The sequence below is a fragment of the Leptosomus discolor genome, chromosome 10 (genome assembly GCF_034619465.1).
Source record: "Leptosomus discolor isolate bLepDis1 chromosome 10, bLepDis1.hap2, whole genome shotgun sequence".
NCBI lineage: Eukaryota > Metazoa > Chordata > Aves > Leptosomiformes > Leptosomidae > Leptosomus > Leptosomus discolor.
Genome location: NC_141400.1, coordinates 24,044,418 through 24,060,220, shown reverse-complemented (window position 1 = coordinate 24,060,220; position 15,803 = coordinate 24,044,418). Strand labels below are relative to the sequence as shown.

General features: G+C 49.9%; 1 protein-coding gene across 1 annotated transcript; it reads right to left on the bottom strand.

Moving 5' to 3' along the window:
- Window positions 1–13,128: 13,128 nt before the first annotated feature.
- On the bottom strand, window positions 13,129–15,594 carry LOC147414815 (olfactory receptor 14C36-like). The gene is made up of 2 exons (XM_086470852.1): window positions 15,027–15,594; window positions 13,129–13,250 (listed from the first exon to the last, which is right to left on the bottom strand). The coding sequence occupies exons 1-2, from the start codon at window positions 15,592–15,594 to the stop codon at window positions 13,129–13,131; spliced, it is 690 nt and encodes a 229-aa protein (XP_086326978.1).
- Between the last annotated feature and the right edge of the window lie 209 nt (window positions 15,595–15,803).

The window sequence follows — 15,803 nt, the reverse complement described above, 5'->3', positions numbered from 1 at the left end:
AGGAGGTTACAGGCAGGGCTTCTTTCATCCTAATCAGGTGTCCGTTTCTTGTGGAGTGTCTGCATTTGTGATGCGTGTAACAATGGTCAACTCGTAACCTTTGGAGTGAATCATTGACATGTGACGCACAGCAATGAAGTAAAACATCCCTTGGGCGGCCTGAAGAACTTATCTGGGGGAAAACTCATCCCCATGACTGCTTTGAAGAAGCTGCAGTTGGCTGGGGCAGATGTGGTAACCAGCTCCGTAAGGAAGTGTCACTGTCAAAAGTGCAAGTGGAGCATTGCCCACATCTGTTTTTTTGAGTGAGGTGCGTGTGAGTAAACTGCACTCACAGCTCAGACATGAAGGCTTTTATTGCCTGGAACAGGCTTCCAGAGGGCTAAAGTACCTCATTGGTCACTGTCACGGTTTGAGGCTAGGCCGGCCACTAACGAATGACAGACGCTCTCTACTAACCCCTCTCCCCTCCCAAAAGGGAAAAGGAGAGAGAACAAGGGAGAGAGACTTTACGGTTTGGAAAAGAAAACTAAAACAGCTTTAATGGAACAATAACAATAAAAGAAAAGATAATAATAAGAATAAGGAAAAAATGAAATATATACAGTATGTACAAATATATACAAAACCAATACCGAACCCAACTCCCCCCCCCACCCTGATGACAATACGTCACCACCACACCGCAGGGCTGGCACTGGGGCAGTCCCAGGCTGGACTCGGCAGCAGACAGGGACGGGATGCAGGAGCTGGACTCAGGCACTGGATTCAGGGATGCACGGATCAGTCCTCCTCAGATGTCGGCCATCGAAGAAGAGCGAAGGGGCGAGACCCTCGTGATCTCTCAGCTTTATACTGAATATGACGTCTATGGGATGGAATACTCTGTTGGTCAGGTTTGGGTCACCTGTCCAGTTCGCTCCTCCTTGTAGGTGCGACTCTTTTCACTCCTGGCACCCCAACACAGAGTACAAGATTTAGCAGTGACCTTGGTCACCATAAGAACAAGTATAAGCAAGGGCCTCTCTGCATACCATTCCCTGGTACGAACTATAAACACCAGGCCTTATCACTGCTAGGAGCAGTCACTGTCTGGAAAAACATGCTGCTGTTTCAGAAAGTGCTGGTAGTTAGAGGAGACTTAACTGAAAAGTTAAAGCACTAAAACAGAATCAGTTCTGATTTAGCCCAAACCAGGACAGTCACTTAGAGCCGCCAGACTCTACAGTGCTCTGAGGTTCCTTGTGGTAGGAAAATTAAGAATGGGTCAGTGCTACTCCTGCTGTTCTTGCTTCACATTAAAACAGAATAGTAAGGTAAGTGGGTCATGATGGGTGATGTCATAGGTGGCTGCATATGTGAAAGGTCAAAAGCAGCCCCTGGCTTGTGTAGCTCCTTCTGCTGTCACTGATGGCTCAGTAGCTGATAGGCCAGGAGTATGCAGCAGGCTTGTGCTTTTCATGTATTTTAACGTGTCCTGATAAAATGACCATTTATAAAGTCATCTTTTCAGATGCCAACTGCCCAGGCAAAGGCCTTTTCCATCAATATCCAGGTTTCTCCTTCCTTTACTCTTTGTTCATTCAGACACCTCTCACCAATGGAGCTGCTTTGAGCTTAAGGGACTAAAAGAATTTCAGTAGTCTAGTTTTCTCTTGCCAGCTCTTTCATTAGGTTTATACCTATCTTTTTGTATCTATCTATCTAAAGCATTTCTCACAGGATTATCCCTTGTTGAATGGCGACCTCATTAGAGACACCTTGTACTTAGCACATGGTTGAGGAGTGTGTTTTATTGTTGATGAGACTTGGTCATGCTTTACTTTTCTTTGCTTACCCATAGGAGAAATCTTTCTGTGCCTGTGTGCAGGTAGTTCTCTAAGGAAATCAGGTGGGAGATGGTCCAATGGAGATGTAACATTTGTCTGCAGACTTCAGTTTAGAAGTCTGAGGTAAGACAGGACATAAATCCCCATTGGCCAAAGACATCAATGGGGAGGTAGAGTATGTGAGGAGCAAAGCTGTCCGCAAAAGTGTCAGACCTCAAGAGACTGCCGTTCCTAGGTGTCCAGAGCTCCTGAGGAGACACCCTACATCAATATCAATTGCAGAATGCTACTATCACCTCTTCTCTAAACTGTCAAGTAAATAAAAATACACTTTAAGATTACTTTTAATTAGGTGCACTTTTAAATATTCGTCCATAACTACACTTTGAGAGTATTCCAATTAGCTGTGGAAATCTCGAAGATTTGAAAAAAATGCAAGAAAGACGAATAGCTCGTTAGGGCTTTCTGTCTTTTAATGAGCCCCATGGGGTATTTGGCCTTAAGTAAAGGAATCTCAGCTACTGAGAGGAGACTGAGCAAACTGCTCAATTCGCCAGAGTCAGAAGCAAGCCCTAAAGTCCCTTGAAGGACTGATTCACCCCACTGAGGACCACTGCTGACAAAGCCTCCCCAGGGACTTGTTAGAGCAGAGAATGGGAGGTTGAGCTCGCAGGTAGGCAAAGGCCCTGTGCAGGGGGCTGTAGTGCTGAGAAAACCCTGGCTTTGTTTCACCGAGCAGAAAGTCCAAACCCTGACCCTCAGGCCCTGGGCAGGCAGATCCTGCCCCTCGCATGGGGCTCAGGGCTCTTCCCAGGGGCAGTGGGGTGTGAGGGGGAGCAGTGCGAAATGCAGGGAAACTGGACAAGCCCTCCTGGCTTCCCCAAGCAACGGGGAAGAAGAAATGGAAAGGGTTGCCCGGGAGACCTTGGTGGCAGAGGCAAGTGCCATAGCCAAGGGGCCAAAGGCCTTGCTCCTGTTGGCCCTTTGAGCCTTGCGAGAGCCCTCAACCATCTCTGCTGCAGACTGTCCTGCACTCTTCCACATCTGCACCTCTTCCCTTGCAGGCTGCAGACACCCATCTTGCTTTCCTACAGAGCTCTGCCCTCAGCATTTCTAGATCTTGACTGATTTCTCTCCAACTTCACCGCCTGTTCCTTGAAACACAAGGCCATGGTCTGATCCAGACTCCCTCTGGGTGACCTCTTGTACCACAATGCTACCCTTTGAGGGAGAGTTCTTTTTTCTCACATGCAGTCTAAACCTTCCAAACTGCACTTTGTGGAGGTTTCCTTCTCTTCCCACTACCAAGAAAAGCTCCGTCATCTCTGACAACACCCTTCAAGAAGGTGCACTCTGCTACTGTAGTGCCCTGAGCCTCCACTTCAGCAGTCTAAAGAAGCCCAGAACCTTCATCCTCCCTGCATAGGCTCCAAATTCTAGCTTGGCAGATCTCCTCGGCAGTCGTTCCATTTCCTTCCCATTCCTCCAGGCAAGGGAGCCCCAAAGCCAGACTCTAGTCATCCAGATGTGGCCACATCAGTGCCGAGTTGAGGGGCATGAGAGGTTCCTTGTCTGGGTGGCCATGTGCCCCCTAATGCAGCCCCGTCTCTGCAGCCCCATCTGCAGCTGGCCTTACACACAGTGAGTGTGTACCACTGGCTCCTATGGCATCCCTCGTAGTGCTCAGGCCCTTCTCCTTAGGGTCACTCCTGAGCTGCTCAGGTCCCAGCCTGCCCTCAGCTGTGGCTTCACTCTGCCCCCATAAAGGACTCACCACTTCTCCTCACAAAGCTTCCTGAGGTTTCTACTACCAAATTCCAGAGATTTCCAAGGTCCCTCAGCAGTGAAGCACCATTGGACCAGCTCTTCATCTGCTCCAACAGGTGGCTCACCCTGACCTGTAGTGCCTCTGATAAGACAACAGCATGAGGAGTTGCAGGGCACTACAGATCATAACAGGAGGCACTTGTTCAGTGATATTGCTGACCAAGGGACACATTCCCATGGTGTCTAGCTCCAAAACACCAAAGGAAGGTCGAAATCAAGGCAGAGTACGAGCAGGGAGGAAATCATAAGCAGAGATGGGCTGTTTGCAGGGGAGGGTACAAGGATGGTCAAAGTGAAGAAATCGTGACCAGGAAGTGAAGGAAATACAGAATGTGGCGCCGTGGAGCTGATCAGGGCTGTTTGGGGGTACCTGCCAAGCAGCCGTGCATCTGTGCAACAATGCCTGAAGTGGGACGAGAAAGTCACAGGTCATCTGACCAAACTTTCTGTTTGATGTCAATGGTCAGCAGGCACCTGCATGATTACCCTCCATCATGAAGGCAAGATCTGTGGGGGATGGAAATACAGAATCATTCATGCCGAAAGGGGCCTCAGGAGGTCTCTAGGCCAACCTGCAGCTCACAGCAAGGTCATCTATGGGGTCAGAGCAGGTCACTCAGGGCTTCATTCATTTGGGGCTTGAACAGCTCCAAGGAAAGAGATGACACCAGCTTTCTGGGAAATCTGCTGCAGTGCTTGACTGTCTTGGTGGGGAATGGTTTTCCTCCCTTCTTTCAGGTGATGCCCATTGGCCCTCATTCTCCCATCATGCACAACAGAGTCGAGCCTCACTGCATGTGGGAAGACGGTTAGGGCACCCCAAAGTCTTGTCCTTTCCCAGTTTTACAATTTTGCAGCAAAGGTGGCCCAGAGCATCCTGGGCAGCAGTAGGAAGAGCACTGCCAGAGGGTTGGTGGAGGTGATCCTTCCTCTCTACTCAGCCCTGCTACAGTTTCTCTTGCTCACCTCCCTCACGGTTTTCTACCCTATCACCTTCACACACACTGCAGCCAAAGCTGCCCTCCACAGCAGAAGAGGTATGACAACTCCTGTCCATGCCCTCTTCCTGGATGGGCCTACCAGGTTCTTAGGGAAGGGGATTCTCACCATCCACATGCTTTTGCTGGCCTGTCAGAGACACTGGCAGAGGTCAGCCTAAAAGCACGTATCCCAGCCAGGAGTCCAGGGCTGACCTATCAGCTGCTGCAGAAAGAATCACAGAATCAGAAAACGGTGGGGGTTGGAAGGGATCTCTGATGATCATGTACTCCAACGCCCCTGTTACAGCAGGTTTGCCTAAAACAGGTCGTGGAGGATCGCGTATGGGCGGGTTTTGAGTATCTCCAGAGAACGAGACTTCACACCCGCCCTGTTCCAATGCTCTGTCACCCTTCATAGAAGTTTTTCCTCATGTTGAGTCTGAACTTCCTGTGCTCCGTTTGTGCTTGTTACCCCTTGTCCTGTCACTGGGCACCACTGAAAAGAGCCTGGCACCATACCCTTGACACCTGCACTTTAGATATTCATAAGTGATGATAAGAACTCCTCTCAGTCTTCTCTTCTCCAGGCTAAAGAGCCCCAGAGCTCTCAGTCTTCCCTTGTAGGGGAGACGCTCCAGTCCTTTCATTATCTTAGTAACCCTCTACTGGACTCTCTCCAGTAGTTCCCACTCCCTCTTGAACTGGGGAGCCCAGAACTGGACACAGCACTCCAGATGTGGCCTCACCAGGGCAGAGTAGAGGAGGAGAAGAACCTCCCTCCACCTGCTTGCCACACGCTTCTTATCACACCCCAGGATACCACTGACCTTTTTGGCCACAAGGGCACATGGCTGGCTCATGGTTAACTTGCTGTCTATCAGAGCTCCCAGGATCTTTCTCCGCAGAGCTGCTCTCCAACAGGTCGACCCCCAGACTGGACTGGGGCAGGGGGTTATTTCTCCCCAGGTGCAGGACCCTACATTTGCCCTTATTGAACCTCATGAGGTTCCTCTCTGTCCAGCTCTCCAGCCTGTCCAGGTCTCGCTGGATAGCAGCACAGCCTTCTGGTGTGTCAGCCACTCCTCCCAGATTAGTATCATCACCAAACTGGCTGAGGTTGTACTCTGTCCCTTCATCCAGGTCACTGATGAATAGGATGCATAGGACGGGACCCAGTACTGACCCCTGGGGAACACCGCTAGTCACAGGCCTCCAGCTGGACTCAGCACCACTGAGCACATCCCTCTGAGCTCTGTCCTTCAGCCAGTTGTCGATCCACCTCACTCTCCACTCATCTAGCCCACATTTCCTAAGCTTCCCTATGAGGATGTGGTGGGAGACAGTGACAAAAGCCTTTCTAAAGTCGAGGTCACCAACATCCACTGCTTTCCCCTCCTCCACCCAGCCAGTCATGCCGTCACAGAAGGCTCTCAGGTTGGTCAGGCATGATTTCCCCTTGGTGAATCCATGCTGACTACTCCTGATAATCCTCTTTTCCTCCTCCTGTTTAGAGATGACAGCCAGAACAATCTGTTCCATCACCTTTCCAGGGATGGAGGGGAGGCTGACTGCTCTGTAGTTCCCCGCATCCTCCTTTTTGCCCTTTTTGACAACTGCAGTGACATTGGCTTTCCTCCATTCCTCAGGCTCCTCTCCTGTCCTCCATGACCTGTCGAAGGGAGCGGCTTAGCAAAAACATCTGCCAGAAGGTGCATCCCATCGAGGCCCATGGATTTTTGAGTGTCCAGTCCAGACAGGGACCCAACCCTCCTCAACCAAGGGGCTGTCTTTCTTCCTCCACACTTCCTTTCCTACTTCCAAGGTCTGGCATTCCTGAGGACCAACTTAGCACTAAAGACTGAGGCAAAGAAGGCAATCAGTAACTCTGCCTTCTCCGTATCCTCTGTCACCAGGGTAACTGCCTCGTTCAGCAGGGGTCCACATTTTCCCTGGTCTTCCTTTTGCTGCTGATGTATTTGAAGAAGTCTTTCTTACTGTCTTTGATGTCCTTAGCCAGACTTAATTCCAAACAGGCCTTAGCCTTCCTCGTTGCATCCCTGCATACCTTGACGATATTTCCAAATTCCTCCCAAATGGCCAGTCTCTTTTCCCTCATATTGTAAACTTCTTTCTTCCCTTTAAGAGAAGTTTCCAAGAGCTCGTTGCCCATCTAAGCAGGCTTTCTGCCTCCTGTGCTCGATTTCTTCCTTATAGGGATGCTTCGGTTTCGGCTTGGAGGAAGTCGTGCTTGAAGAGCAACCAGCTCTCTTGAGCCCTCCCAACCTTCTAGAGCCCCAGCCCATGGGATCCCTCCAAGTAGGTCTCTGAAGTTCCTAAAGTTTGCTCTCTTGAAGTCCAGGGTTGCCCTGCTGCTTCCACGCAGGATCCTGAGCTCTCGTGGTCGCTACAGCCATGTCAAAGGCCTTGCAAAATTCCGCGTATACAACATGCTCTTCTTTCCCCTGCCCATTTTGGTTCAGCAATCCCTTTCTTGTCCTATAAGTACCTGGAAATGCCTACAGGAGGACTTTCCACAGGACCTTCCCAGGGATGGAACTAGGCTCACCATCCTGTAATTCTCCCAAATCTCATTCCTGCACTTCTTGAAGATGGGTTTGACGTCTGTGTTTCCACGGACCCCAGAACCTCCCTGATCGCTCTGGCACTTTTGAGGGTACAGTCCAGAACCACAGGCAAGGGGGACACAGCAAACAGGAGCCCTTGCATCGAGCCTGTCCAAGGCAGCTGGGATGAATCTCACTGGGCCAGTGGGGCTTGTTCCTGGAGTCACACACGGAAATGTCAGGGCGCTGCCAGGTCTCCACATCTGAGCTGGTCTCGTGTACTCATCTTACCCACAGGGCTGCTCAGAGACACGAGTCCTTCACTCACACACACACAGACAGTGCAGGGCAGGAGTTGTAGTGCCTCTCTGGCCTCCTGCTGCCGTTCCCAGAGGGTGGGAGGCACCTCAGCCCTGCGTGTGTCAAGTTGCTCTGCACTGATCTGAGATGTCCACGGCAAGAGAAATGGACGCAGGGACATTGGTTCAAGGAAGTCCATCCCAGTGCTGCATTCAGGTGTTTTCCCAGGGGACATTACCATCAACGTGAAGTGACCCTGGGACACTGCCTGTCCCACTGGCCTTCATGGCAAACCCAGGAACAGCTGATGGCGTTTGTGCTCCTTCAGGCTCATCTCACCTCGTGGACGTGATGTGCATTCTTACAACTCATCTGAACAATGCGAATACGGATGTCTGACCTGGTCATTCACTATTCCACTGTGGAGGGACAAAGAACCTCTCCGAGCTGGGGTGAGAGGGCAGTGCTGGAAATGGTGGTTGTGATGGGGCTCCTCCATGACGATTGCGCCAGGGCATGAGGTTTAACCCAAGCTGGCAACTAAGCACCACACAGCTGCTCCCTCCCTTGCTACCCCTGCAGCAGGATGGGGGAGGGAATCGGAAAGGTAAAAGTAAGAAAACTCGTGGGTTGAGATAAAGGTGGTTTAATAGGTAAAGCAAAAGCAGTGCACATAAGCCAAGCAAAAGAAGGAATTCAGGCCCTCCTTCCCATCAGCAGGCAGGGCTCAGCCACCTCCAGGAAAGCAGGGCTCCATCATGCATGATGGTTACTTGGGAAGACAAATGCCATCACTCCGAATGTCCACCCGTTCCTTCTTCTTCCCCCAGGTTTTATTGCTGAGCATGACATCACATGTTATGGAATATCCTCTTGGTCAGCTGGGGCCAGCTGTCCCGGCTGTGTCCCCTCCCAACTCCTTGTGCACCCACAGCCTACTTGCTGGAGGGGTGCACTGAGAGCAGAAAAGTTCTTGACTCTGTGCAAGCACAGCTCAGCAATAAAGAGAACATCCCTGTGTTATCAACAGTGTTTCCAGCACAAATCCAAAACACAGCCCCCCAAAAAAGTCTCTGCAGGACCTCCTGGTTGTGTATTTTGTTTAAACACACAAGGAGCACAGCTCCTCCTCTACACATCCACTCAGTCCAGAAAGAGAAGCAGACAGTGAATTAGAAGGGGGGGTACAACATCAAGACAAGTAAAATGGCACCAGCAACAACAGAAAATACAAATGACAGGCTGGGTCTCTACTGAGGTACATGACAACTGCTATGCAGAGGAGGATGCGCAGCTTCTTGCTTCTGAATAACAGCCAGCCATCAGTTTCCACACAGCATCCTTGAGCTCCTGGTTCCTCATGCTGTAGATGAGGAGGTTCACAGCTGGAGGCACAACCGAGTAATGCATTGCAACCAACAGATCCAGGAATGGTGAGAAGATAGAGGGAGGCTTCAGGTGGGCAAACGTGGCAGTGCTGAGAAGCAGGGAGATCACATCCAGGTGAGGGAGGCAGGTGGAAAAGGCTTTGTGCTGTCCCTGGATCATCCTGCTGCATTCAGTGTCAGTGTGGCCTCCCCTTGAGTACTGTGTCCGCTTCTGGTCCCCACAATTTTCAAGGATGTTAAGATACTTGAATGTGCTCAGAGGAGGCCAACAAAGCTGGTGGCAGGGCTGGAAGGCATGTCCTATGAGGAACAGCTAAGGAGAGTGGGTTTGTGTAACTTGGAGAAAAAGAGGCTGAGGAATGACGTCATTGCTCTCTACAGCTTCCTGAGGAGGGGACATGGAGAGGGAAGTGCTGAGCTCTCCTCCATGGTATCCTGTGACAGGGCATGTGGGAATGGTTCAAAGCTGCACCAGGAGAGGTTTAGACTGGACATTAGGAAGCATTTCTTTACCAAGAGGGTGGTCAAACCCTGCAACAGGCTCCCTAGAGAGGTGGTCGACACCCCAAGCCTGTCAGTGTTTAAGAGGCATTTGTACAATGCCCTCAAGAACATGATTTAACTTTTGGTGAGAGGTGGTCAGGTAGTTGGACTAGGTGAACATTATAGGCCCCTCCCAATTGAATCATTCTATTCTATAGACATATCTGTACAGGGTGGATCCCTCACACACATACACACACACATACACACACACACAAACTCCAATGTCCAGTCGCTCCAGTCTCTCAGCTGCTGGCACTAATGACACAAGGGCTGTCTGACCCCCTGGTCCTGCGCCGGTTGCTGCAGACACACTCCTGTGCTCATAGGTTCACGCAGAGGAGAGATTGACTCACCCAGGGAAGAGTTAGAAATAAAGTTTAATGAGCAGACAGAACAGGTTACACTCGTCAGGGTCCTCCCCTAAACTTCCCGTAGTAAGTCCTGTGCAATCCAAAAATGCTCCTGCCCTGCATCCCAAAAGGTGTCCTACACCACCAGGCAACAGTCCCCTTAGTCCAAGTGGTGATCCAGGAAGCTGCTCTCAGTGACTCATCTTGATGGGTTTCACACCTGGACAACGGGGCTGATGGCTCTCCCAGGGCAGCCCTGGAAGGAGCTGGGACGTGTTCATGCCTCAGGAGCCTGTAATTTGGGTTCCCACCTGTCACTGAGCCTCTGAACTCTTCTTAGTTTGCAAAGGCTCTTGATGAGCTGGTGGCTCTCCTGGGATGGGTCTGGGAGAGCTGGGGCGGGGTATAAACTGGGCTACTCCTCCTGCCATTGGTAGTGCTTTCTTTGGCTATGTAGATGTGCTTCGTATCACTTAACCTAACACAATCCCACAAGAACATCAGTCTCCTGAGGCATCTGTGTTTGGAGGTCATATATAGGTGCATTGGTATTATTTAAGATGTGACAGCAGGTCATTGGAATAGCTGTCCAGAAAGGCATCATGATGAGGGGAAAAGCTGTACTATTGCACGGGCAATGGCTTTGTTCAGGGCCAGCATCACAGCCTTGTTTCTAAGGCTGTAGACGAATGGATTTAAGAATGGATAGAGGACAGTGTTCAGCAAAGCTACAATTCTGTTTGTCTCCAAGGAAACATCTTCTGAAGGACACACGTAGAGAGCAATGCAGCTCCCATATGCAATGGCCAAGGTGGTGAGATGGGAAGAACACGTAGTAAAAGCTTTTTTCCTCTCAGAGGCTGCTGGAAGGTGTAGAATACAGAGAAGGATGCCCATGTAAAATGCCAGAGTTAAACATAAGGAACTCAGTATGACAAATGGTATTAAAAGAGAGTCTAGTTTCCAAAGCAGGCTGGTGTCAGAGCAGGACAATTTGAATAAGGGGAAGTTGTCACAAAAAAAGTGGTGGATCTTGTTGGAGCCACAGAAAGTCAGCGTGTAGAGGAAGACCAGACAGTAACTCAAGAGTGTGATGCCTGTGACCCAAGCAGCAACAACCAGGTGGATGCAGAGCTGAGGCTTCATGATGGCAGCGTAACACAAAGGCTGGCAGATGGCAACGTAGATGTCAAAGGACATGACAACCAGAAGAGCAAACTCTGTGCAGCCCAGGGCAAAATAGAAATAGGATTCGGCAAAGCAGCTGCTTAGTGAGATTCTTCTCCTACCAGAAGCCAGGATCACGATGAGTTTGATGCTTGTGGAGGATGTAAACCAGATCTCCAGGAAGGCCAGGTTGCTGATGAAAAAGTACATGCAGGTTTGCAGGCGGTGGTCCATACACATGAGGAAAATGATGGTCGCATTCCCCATCACTGTTGTCAGGTAGATGAGCAGAAGGACCAGAGAGAGAAATAGCTGTAGTCTTTGATCACCCTCTAGGATGAACTCAGTAACTGCAGTTTTTTTTCTGGTCCCATGCTGAATTTCAGTTCATCCTGACAAGACAGGAACCTGGCAAAACCCAACTCTGATAATTTCACTGTCTGGCTGAAAAGTTCTGTCCTTCCTTATCTGCTGCTTTCCTTTCTTGCAGTCTTCCTATATGACACAGAGAGAGACAGCCCTTCAAGCATTTCTCCCACCCAAATTTTTCTGTTTCGCATTTCAGTAAGAGTCCTCACAGAATTTGTTGTCTCTTTTCTACCCTTTCCAAACACTCACAAAGGATTTTTTTCTCCAGAACACATTTTAAAGAGGCTGTTAGCTATTTCACCCCATTCCTGGGTAATCCCAAATTCACTCTAGTTCTATTGCAAACATCTGTCACACGTATGTGCCAAAGTCTCCACTTCTATTGCACAAACACTAAACAGTTGAAACAAATTAAATCAAATCAAATCTGTATGTTGAAAGCTGTTCTTTCTACATTTCAATACTTGCCTTTTTGGGCTAGGAATCCCTGAGAATCTGTTGTTTTTAAAGTAAGTATTATCAAGTATCTCTTCCGTAATCCCCTGCTTTCTTCCATAGCTTCTTGCTCTCTATTTCTTCAGGAGAGAACAGGGGTGGGAAGGAGGAATAAGGACCAAGTCTAACTTGTCTTCCTTAGTACTCTAAATAGTGACTGAAATTTCCTATGATTCCACACAGTCTCATCTGACATCTGCCTGCACTGAAATGCAGTTGTTTCCAAACAGCTGCTCATTGCTATTACCCTCCAATGTCCTGACCTAAACGCAGAACGAGAGTGCCTGGAAGAGATTTGTGAACTTTCTTTTGCATGCCAGTTATAGGCTGGGAGGATCCAGCCTCTAGCGTTTTCTCTTGTCTCCATTGAGTATAGAGGGAACCTCTGGGAAACAAGTTCTCACCTGAAGCAAAGTCGGTGACACTCACTGTTCAAGTCTCAAATCTCTGAGGTACTCAGTTATTATTTTTTAAAGTCAAAATACGCATCTAACAGAAGGAACTACAAGAAAAGTATATGCAATAACGACCAATGTTTTTCCCTTCATCTTTACCATTGTTTTTAGACATAGAAAGGAGCAGAGCAGATGACTCCAGACACAGGATGATTCACAACGCAAGGGGAGGAGAGCGAGGGGAGGAGCTGGTCGGTTTGAAGCAGTGAAACAAAAGCTCTCCACAGGCTGTTTTGTCCCCTCAGGCTCTGTCCCAGGGCAGAATGGATAGCATTACGCAAGAAGCAAAATGGGAAGTTCAGCATAGGGTGGTTCTCCATGTTGGCATGACATTTTAGCTTGGGGCTCAGGCTAGTCTTACATCTCAAATGCCCGGCTTGCTCTTTGCCTCTAGTCTGGCACAGGGGAATCTCTGCACTGGGTTCATCTGGAAAGCTTTCTGAGGTTAAACCACTGGCTGTATTTGAGCAAAATCTCAAGCTCAGTCACCCCCAGCAGTATGAGCGTGGTGAATCAGTGAATCAGAGGTGGCCATCCCAGTTTTCATTTTCTGGGTCAGTTCAAACATTCAAAGGCTGGTGTCTTCTTACTCTGTTGGGTGACACCTAAATTACCTAAAATTATTCTTCTCCTGAAGACACCTCCTTAGGAGAACCTGCAAATTTGCAGACAGATTCTGTTCAGGCTGTGCATCGTCAAACATGCAGACAGCATATGTGATACGGAGTGAAGAAATAGAGGATAGGCAGGTGAAGGATATTCTGGTGAAGAAGGCCTTATCGTGGCTTTGCACAGAGGTTATCCTCAGAATGGTGCCTATCATGGAGGCATAAACCACAGTAGTCCGTGTGAAGGAGCTCAGCAGCACAGCGGAGGAGAGAGCAATGCTCCTGTTTCATAGTAGCTGGTGCCCATGTGGGCTTCTCTCAGCAAAGGCATGATGCCCAGAATAAGCAGTCTCTGCATTGGGCACAGAGGGTCTGGTGGCACACAAGATTGTGAGGCTGAGCATGGACAGAGGAGCCATTCCCCAGCAGGTGAACACGAGCACGGAGCACAAGCAGGAGTTTGCAAAGACAAGAGCAATGCGAGGGCTTGCAAATGGCTCCGCAGCCATCGAAACACGTCGCAACACATCGGTTAAATTCAGCTGTGCCCAGGGAGACAGCGAATGTCTGCGGCTTGTAAGAAGCCACAGCGATCTCCCAGTCTTCAACACAGGACTGACAAACATGTCAGGGAGAATGACCAATGTGAACCAAATCCATGGGTCGATGCTACAGGGGATGCAAGGCCCCCTCATGACCTTCACACCAGATCAGCCTGAGAGGGGAATAAGATGGGACCTGCTGTCTTCCCAGCTGTGTATGTGCTGCTGGTGGTGTGGTGACTTTAAAGGTGCTATTCCTTGTGGGAGCTGATTTCTTTATGGTCAGGTGTGTCCATCTTTCATCCCTTGTTTTGTGGGGCTCCAGTCACTGTCCACACCAGGCACAACTGGTCCCTGGAGATCCCCCAGGCTCTCCAGGCAGCTCCACACTCCTCTCCTGGAGGATGTCTGTAGGAATAAGGCAGAGGCAACCTTTGGAAGCCGGCCAGGCACTGTTGCATTGAGGAGGAACAAGGAGAGAAGGGATGGAAAGAGTTAACAGGATTCAGGCAGCTCCAGTCCTGAGCCTTGAACAAGAGTAAAGGAAGAGAACAGGGAAGTAAACAGGTGCTGACCATTAGATATGAGAGGAACTCAAGCCTGCACGACAGCAGCCAATGATGTTAGTGGTAGTGGTGCGTGGACAATGCCCATGCACCAGTCATAGCTTACTTAGAGGTGCGTGGGCTAGTAGAGAAAAGTATATAATGATGCTGTAGCAAAAAATAAAGGTCTTCGGTTTATCCCCAATCGGAGTCTGTGCCCTCAATCTCCACACCGCTCTGTGCATCCTTCATGTCTCAGAGCAAGAAACAGGCCACTGAGAATGTTCATCCAGCTGGCATGCTGAGGAGATCCTCACCCTGGGCACCTTGCAGCCCTATGTGGCAAACTTGCTCCCCAGGACAGCAGGAGACAATTGGCCTAGAGGATCCTCAGGAAGGTCCTTTTATCCCAGGGAAAGGGCAGACTGACCCGAGCTGCCACCCAAACCAAAGGGTTTTTCTTTCCATGTCCCCCCTGCACACGCACACGGTGCTCTGCTCTTCTCCTGGCACATCCCATCTCCCCACAGAGACTTTGCCCTACAGAGCTCATCTCTGCTGACTTGGACAGCTATTCCTGTACCCCCTCCCCAGGCTCCCCACAGACCCTGAACCAGTGGTGCTGCTCTGCAGAGCAAGTGGGCTGTGGTGGCCATGGCGATGCTGGTAAGGCTCAGAAGCAGACCCAGCTCAGGGTGGCTACTGCCCCCTCCACCTCAGCACACAGACACTGCGACAGCAGCTCCACAGAAGATCTTGAGAAAGGAGCTCAGACAAACAGGTCAGTGCAGGGTCCTTTATTTGAATTAAAAACACAGAGAGCACAGCACCTTATTTACACAAAGTCTTTGGGGCTCACAAGGCAGGCAGATACTGACATGGAAACAGGATGAAGAATAAGGGAAGGGTTCATGGACAGCATTAATACAACCAAGAAAAGTAAAACCAAAGAAACGAAATCAAAAAACCTCACAAAACTATAGGCTATGCCAGTAATGAGTTCCATTACTAGTGATGTGCAGGGGATGATGGGCAGTTCAGTGCTGCTTCTGAAAAGCAACCAGTCATCAGTTTGCACACAGCATCCTTGAGTTCCTGGTTCCTCATGCTATAGATGAGGGGATTCACTGCTGGAGGCACCACTGAGTATAGAAATGACAGCACCAGGTCAAGAGATGGAGAGGAGATGGAGGGAGGCTTCAGGTAGGCAAACATGGCAGTGGTGATAAACAGGGAGATCACAGCCAGGTGAGGGAAGCAGGTGGAAAAGGCTTTGTGGCGACCCTGCTCAAAGGGGATCCTCAGCACGGCCCTGAAGATCTGAACGTAGGACACCACAATGAACACAAAACAAACAAAGGCTAAACAGAGACTAACCACAAGTACCCCAGCCTCCCTGAAGTAGGCGTCTGAGCAGGAGAGCTTGAGGATCGGGGGGATTTCACAGAAGAACTGGTCCACAGCATTGCCTTGGCAGAAAGGTACGGAAAATGTGCTGGACGTGTACAGGGCAGCATTGAGAAACCCACTGCCCCAGGCAGCTGCTGCCATTTTGGCACAAGCTCTGCTGCCCAGGAGGGTCCCATAGTGCAGCGGTTTGCAGATGGCAACGTAGCGGTCGTAGGCCATGGCAGTGAGGAGACAATACTCTGCTCCAAGCAAGAAGGAAAACAGAAAGAGCTGAGCAACACATCCCGAGTAGGAGATGGCCCTGGTGTTCCAGAGGGAGTTGGCCATGGCTTTGGGGAGAGTGGTGGAGATGGAGCCCAGGTCGAGCAGGGAGAGGTTGAGGAGGAAGAAGTACATGGTGGTGTGGAAGTGGGGGTCACAGGCTACGG

What these genes read in the sequence shown, in the direction of transcription:
- LOC147414815 (XM_086470852.1), bottom strand. Translation starts at nt 15,594, where the DNA reads ATGGCCTACGACCGCTACGTTGCCATCTGCAAACCGCTGCACTATGGG. An exon ending in TGTGTGCAAACTGATGACTG is followed by an intron (nt 13,251 to 15,026) that starts GTTGCTTTTCAG and finishes GTGTGCCACCAG; the next exon opens with ACCCTCTGTGCCCAATGCAG.